Consider the following 7,500-nt stretch of genomic DNA (forward strand, 5'->3'; position numbering starts at 1 on the left):
GTGTGTGTGTGTGTGTGTGTGTGTGTGTGTGTGTGTGTGTGTGTGTTAGTATGCATTAATAACCATAACAATACGAAACAGAGGTATTAATAACACAAAACTAAACAGAAACGTTTCGATATCTGGATGCGATAAAGTATGTCATCTTAAAACACACACACACACACACACACACACACACACACACACACACACACACAAAAAAAAAAAAAAAAACCCACACACACAACGAAACCACAAAATGACAAGTAAAATTCATATGATTGACAAGAAGACAAAAGAGAGACAGCGAGAATGAAGACAGACAGGCAGACAAAACACTATACACTGACAAACAGACGACACAGACAGACAGACAGACAAAACACTATACACTGACAGACAGACGACACAGACAGACAGACAAAACACTATACACTGACAGACAGACGACACAGACAGACAGACAGACAAAACACTATACACTGACAAACAGACGACACAGACAGACAGACAGACAAAACACTATACACTGACAAACAGACGACACAGACAGACAGACAGACAAAACACTATACACTGACAAACAGACGACACAGACAGACAGACAAAACACTATAAACTGACAGACAGACGACACAGACAGACAGACAAAACACTATACACTGACAGACAGACGACACAGACAGACAGACAAAACACTATACACTGACAAACAGACGACACAGACAGACAGACAGACAGACAAAACATTATACACTGACAAACAGACGACACAGACAGACAGACAAAACACTATACACTGACAAACAGACGACACAGACAGACAGACAAAACATTATACACTGACAAACAGACGACACAGACAGACAGACAAAACACTATACACTGACAGACAGACGACACAGACAGACAGACAGACAAAACACTATACACTGACAGACAGACGACACAGACAGACAGACAGACAGACTGAAAAAACATTATACACTGACAGACAGACAGACCACACAGACAAGAGAGGCACAGTAACAATAACTACCTCTAGCAAGCAGCCACTTGGGTGCCAGTGGATTCATCGATCCCACACTTCTACGGTTCTGCCCGGTCCCCAGACCCCCAGGGCCCCGTTCATTAGGCGCTAAGTACGCCAATTCATCACCTGCACCTAGTCTACCAGTCCACTTCCCAATATATATATATATATATATATATATATCCGCACTGCATCTTTACCAGCAGAATAGTTCTCGCTGCCGGTGCCAATGTCTACTAAGTTGAATAGCATAAAAAAAAATGTAAGGGGAAGAAATCATTTCTAAACACGAGACTCCTCTCTGTGTGTCAGGAGACCCCTCTGTCTGTCAGCTTTAGGACTGATCAGTGACTGCACCACAGGGTCCCCGGGTCTCTTCAATGAATCACTTTAATCAAACCTAAAAAAGCAACAGTACATATACTATACATAATATAGATATCAAGACAGACGGATCTGCTCCTTCATACTTCTCGGTCAGAAAGCTCTTCCTTCCACCTTTTTTTTTCTTCTATTTTCTTTTCTTTTCTCGTTTTTTCTCACCCTAGAGGCAGGATGTAAAAAAAAACAAAAAAAAAAACAAAAAAAAAAACAAACAAAAACAAAAAAAAACAGAAGCTTTACAAGCTTTTTCTTTTTAACCCCCAATAAAGATCACTTTGACTTGACTTGCCTGGGTCAGGGAGGACATTAATGACCACTTGGGGAACTGCTGCTAGCTGTAGGTCATCAAGACAGTGATGGATCAATTTCCAAAGTCACTCTAAACCTAAAAGGCACGGCCCCCAAGTCAGTAACAAACATTGGAACTCGGGCGAGTTTTGTTATAAAAGCGTACATCGCATTGAACGACAAACAAGCGAGTTTAGTGACAATGAAGTAAAAAAAAAAAAAAGAAAAAAAAAAGGTACATCGCATTCAATGACAAACATATAGATCGACATACACACATAAACCGAACACCAAACCGTCCTTTTCCTGTAGTGGGCGCAACGTAATAAACGCTTGCAATGAATGAATGGAGAAACTCTTTTAAGCTGTCTACGTTTACAACCCTTCACAAAAAAACAGAACGGAATTGCGCAAAGGATAAGAACGACGAGATAATTTCAAGCCAGCGCTAGCTAGCTGCTGCAGTGCTGCCGACTCCATCAGATTGCGTACAGATAAACCGGGAAAGACGGCATAGAAAGAAACGTCAATGAACTTCCTGGATGTTTCTGGATTTTTATAATTCCCCTTTATCTTTTTATTATTCACACGTGCAAGATGACTGGAATAGGTCAGTATACGTAGCGATGGTCTGAAGTTTTTGTACGCTCCCTTCACTTAACCCTTTCACCGCCAAGCTAACATTTAGGCACAGGCGTGGGAGAGGACCCTATGTCACTGGATGTTGACCATTCATTGGTCTGTTATCCATGAACCTACTGCCGGCTCTTAATGTTCGGTGGTAGGATAGGCCTTTTTTTTCTATACATCGCAGGGGGAATTCCTAGCTATTCTTAGCCGCTGTCTTTTCTGTGTTTTTACCACAAGGGAATTTTGTACTCTAAATTGACTGGCGGTGAAAGGGTTGATCAAGGAGCCAAATGTTTGGATAATGTGTTTAGAACTGTTTAATATCCGAATTCATACCGCCCCTGCTGATCTCCGCCAAACAAAAACAAAACGAGGGAGAGGTGAAGGGGGGCCGCGGTGGGGTGGGGTGGGGAGACTGAAAAAGCGCGTCCGGTTTTATTGTTGGAAAACTCCTAGTAATGCGGGAAATTAGACTGACTGTTGCAGGAACATTTGAAGGCATCACAGAGTTGGTACATGTTGCTGGAACCATCTGCACAAACCTCAGAGAGAGAGAGACACAGAGAGACATAGAGAGAGAAAGAGCCAAACCGCAAAAATGCACTTGTGCATGTTACGTACACAGACACAGACACACACACACACACGCATGCGCGCGCGCGGACGCACACGCACAGATACACAGACTTAGAGACACTGAGACAGACTGACTGACATACTGGCAGAGAGAGACAGACAGACAGACACAGACACAGACAGAGAGAAGACGGGAAGACAGGCAGACAGATACAGAGAGACAACGACAGACTGAGACAGGGAGAGAGAAAGAAACTAAAATTAATTATGAATTTCACGAACGCTGACGAACACACACATCCATATAAAGATCAAACTAAAGAGAAAACGGTCTGAACGAGACAAAAAACAAAAACAAAAAAAAAACACCGACAAGCAAAATATCCGAAGAGTGAAAGAAAAAGACTCCATCAACAGCGATCACATCACACACACACACACACACACACACACACACAGAGTCCACCCAACAAGGCGACAAGAGACAAGACACTCTCAAGCCCCTTCTCAGAGCAGCAGCAACATCACCACACACACACACACACACACACACACACACACACACACACACACACCTTCTGACTCTTGGCCATGATGGCTAAGGGCTGGGCCTCGTGGTTCATGTGCCGCCCGTCCATGGCGCACTTGGTGCAGACGGGCAGCCGGCAGCTGAGGCAGTACTTGCTGAGCACCTCCACGGGATGCTCGGAGCACTTCTGCTCCTTGGCCAGCTTGCGGTTCCTCATGACGTTGCCCTGGGTGGGGTCCACCAGGTTGTGCTTGGACATGCCCCCCGTGGCCGGGTGGTGCTCGTCGCGGCACGAGTCGCAGTAGAACACCTCGCACTGGGCGCACATCACCGTGGCCACAGCCGCCTCCTCCCTCCCCGCACCGGAGGTGCCCGCCACGCACTTGTCGCACTTGGAGACCACCTTCTTGCGGTGGTGGTACTTGTCCACGATCGTCTCCAGGGCTCTGTTGCACGGCAAGGACAGGGCCCCGCTGTCCTCCAGGAATACCAGCCTCTGGCAGACCAGGCATCGGATGGCCCAGGAGCAGGACTGCAGGGACTGCAGGAAGATGTTGGCCACGCTGGGAGTGCCCACGTAGGAGGACGGCCGGCTGTTACACACCACCCCGCTGTCAGTCTCGCTGACGATGCTCAGCTTGTCGATGTCCGGGAAGTCCAGCAGGGAGATCTGGTCGCTGGGTAAAGGGGTGCCGTCCTCCTGGGTGGTGTGTGGGAGGTGGTTGGCGGCTGGCTCCTGCAGGGACAGGGCGCAGGCCACGCACATGGAGTGGGAGCAGGGCAGCAGGACCGGTTTGGTGTACACCCTCAGGCATACCGGGCACTTCAGCTCTTCTTCCATCGTGCTTCACTACACACAACGTGTATGAAAAACGTTTTTTGGTTTTGTTTTGTTTTATAACAAACTAAAACACAAAGCGGATTAAATATCCCGCAAAAAATGCTCGCAGATCATTTTTGGTTTTGGTCTGGTCTGTTCCATCACGCAAAAAAAGAAAAAAATACTCTTGGACTATTTTTGTCTGTTCACTTAGTTAACGACAGCTCTTCTAACAATATTGTCTCACTTTGTTTTTCTCCAGCAACAAAGGCGTCCTCAGAACTGTTAAAAAGTCGATAATCAAATCATATCTTAGATTTTTGCCTCACGCCGAAATCAAATGCTACTTGACAAAATCAATCATCTCTTCCAAATCAAGATGAAGAATTTTACACACATGAAAAATTACATCCACTTGGAAAAAAAATACATACAAAATCCAGTCCCAACGGAAGACACAAAGGTCTCATACAGTCGACGGTAATCCAAGAAATAATCCAGGAATTAGGGATGAAACAGACACCTGGAAACAGAAAACAGTTCCTTCATCTCAAACCTGCAGGATTCAGTGTGCACCCATGCTGACAGTGATAAGACTGCGGTCTTCATCAACACTGTTGGAGATCAGGCGACATCAGCTACTGTATGCTGTGGAAATGCACACACGGAAATATCGATCAATCCAGTCAGCGTGCACCGGATCAATAAACTTGATTAAAGGTTCATGTTCCTCTAAACTTACATTCACTTTTGATAAATTTATCTTTCTTTTTTTATTTTACAAAGTGCATATGCTTGGTCTTTTCTGAAAAAAAAAGTATTTAAACTTTTAATAATGTGTTTTTCATTATGTTAACAAAGGATCAATTTTCTAAATTGCAGTACATTTGTGACCTTTCAAATGATGTAAAAATCCAGTAATCGAAGGTATCCGGGATTCTTAATTTCTTTTTCTTTCGTTCAGTTAGAAGATGGGTATCAAATTTAATCCGTAAGTTTGCAGACAAACACACTATAGTTCAACATCGTAATTTTTCAAATTATCAGTGAAAATGTTCACTCACGAATTTCTCCAAGTTCGCCACTTTTGGTTCTTTTACACACAAAACTGTTTGTGTTGGCAAAATATTATTGGTATTTTTTTTTTTTTTTTTTTAATACCACAAACGTTCCACGGTCTCATGCATATTTAAAAAAACCCAAAAAAAACAAAAAAAAACAACAACAAAAAACAGCACCACCAGTGATGACAAATCCCCTTTGAACTGTCCTGTTCGAAGTACTCCACACACACACAAACACAACACTATAAATAAAATGGAGAAAAAAAAAATCCAAAATTAATGTTCGCAGCCGAGCCCGATAAATACGGAGTTACTGACACGCGACCACGTTTTGCACACCTTGAAGTGCGAAGGGCCGATGGATACTGGTATTCCTTTCCTTCGGCAACTGGTCCACTCACACTGGAAAGAGGAGCGAGGGAGGTTAGTTATACCAGGGGCTCACAGTTTTTCACGATAACGCTGCGTACCACCGCCACACCGCCCGGTTGCCGCTGTCTCGTGTGGACGTAGGAGTGTGACCACGTTTAGCGAGGCTCAAGACAACCCACTGAACGCTGACTGAAGCCTTTCGTTGCAGTCCTCTCTCCGCCACGACTACCAGTTTCTCTCTCTCTCTCGGTTCTCTCCTCCTCCTCTCTTTCACTCCACTCACTGGCTCTGAAGTGAAGCGCTTGGTGTTGCCAGGTTTTCAGCCGTGGCGGCTTCCTCCTTCCCCTGTACTACTACTACTGCTCGCTACCCATGCACACACACACACACCCACACCCTCTCTTACCACGCGCCGCCGCCGGTCAGTTTTGTGACTTGTTCTGCTGCTGTCGACGATTTTCCGCGTGCTGCCGTTGTAGCATCGCGGTCCGCTTTGGCTCTCTCTCTCTCTCTCTCTCTCTCTCTCTCTCTCTCTCTCTCTCTCTCTCTCTCTGTATCTGGTTAATGTGTGTGTGTGTGTGTGTGTGTGTGTGTGTGTGTGTGTGTGTGTGTGTGTGTGTGTAGCGGGGAGGGTGTTCTAGACTGTGCATCTGCGTTTATGCATTCATCTGCATGAGTGTGTGGGTATGTGTCTCAGTGTGAGCGCGCGCAGGCGTGCGCGTGTTTGTGTAATTGTGGGAGTGATTCCCGCGCGCGCGCGCGTGTGTGTGTGTGTGTGTGTGTGTGTGCGTGTGTGCGTGTGTCTGTGCGTTTGAATTCTTTTGATTTGGGATTCGAATCGTTTTCAAAAAAGGAAATGAGAGATGTGAAGCGGACGCAGAATGGGTGATGGTGTGAAGGTTTGGTGGCCAGACGCGAGTTCTGTCCCCTCGCACCTTTTTAGTTTTTTTATTTTTTTTTTTTTTTTTTTCAAGATGATCGGATGTCTGCTTTCTTTATAGCGGAAGTATTGGCAGCAGCTGCAACAGTAGCAATCTCATCGTAGCTACCAATCGTATTTTTCGTCTGTATCATACAAACGCCTGCCTTCTGTCATACACTATTAAACTTTTTTTTTTAATTTGGAACCTTTCACACAATACACCACAGTCATATATATATATATATATATATATATATATATATATACAGGACAAGAAAATCTTGTACGTCTCGGTCTTTTCCCAGTGTGTCTCACAGCTTCCGTCTCCCCGCAATCACCAACATTGTCAACTCATCCCTTCTCACTGAAACGTTTCCATCCACTTTCAAAACTGCAATCTGTCCGGCCTCTTCTGAAGAAACCCAACCCTGACGCAAACATTTTGAAAAAGTATCGACCAGTTTCTAATCTTCCATTCATGTCCAAACTCCTTGAAAACGCTGTCCTGAAGCAGCTCAACAACCACCTTTGTTTCAACAATCTCATCCACCCATTTCAGTCTGCCTATCGCGCTGACCACATCACCGAAATAACTCTCCTCCACATTCTGAATAATCTACTGATAGCGTCCGACTCAGGAAAAATTTCCTTTCTTACTCTTCTCGACTTGTCTGCCGCCTTTGACACGATAGACCATTCAATCCTTCTTTCCCGTCTTCATTTTACATTTGGTATCAACGGTACTGTTCTAAACTGGTTCAAATCTTATCTCACTGATCGATTACAGTCTGTCATTGTTGATCATTTCCAATCTGAACCCGTTAAAATCGAACATGGAGTCCCACAGGGATCTGTTTTAGGCCCAGTGCTCTTCACACTGTACACTGCTCCTCTCGCTGA

At 44.8% G+C, this 7,500-nt stretch overlaps 1 protein-coding gene across 1 annotated transcript in view; it reads right to left on the minus strand.

The window, feature by feature from the left end:
• LOC143281646 (E3 ubiquitin-protein ligase TRIM9-like) overlaps nucleotides 1-5,407 on the minus strand; it is a 189,087-nt gene extending 183,680 nt beyond the window's left edge. Inside the window, exon 1 of the mRNA XM_076586893.1 lies at nucleotides 3,469-5,407. Coding sequence (XP_076443008.1) covers nucleotides 3,469-4,263 — 795 coding nt within the window. The 5' untranslated portion in view covers nucleotides 4,264-5,407. The remainder of the gene's footprint in view (nucleotides 1-3,468) is intronic.
• Nucleotides 5,408-7,500: the final 2,093 nt, after the last annotated feature.

The sequence above is a fragment of the Babylonia areolata genome, chromosome 4, assembly GCF_041734735.1.
Source record: "Babylonia areolata isolate BAREFJ2019XMU chromosome 4, ASM4173473v1, whole genome shotgun sequence".
Lineage (NCBI taxonomy): Eukaryota > Metazoa > Mollusca > Gastropoda > Neogastropoda > Buccinidae > Babylonia > Babylonia areolata.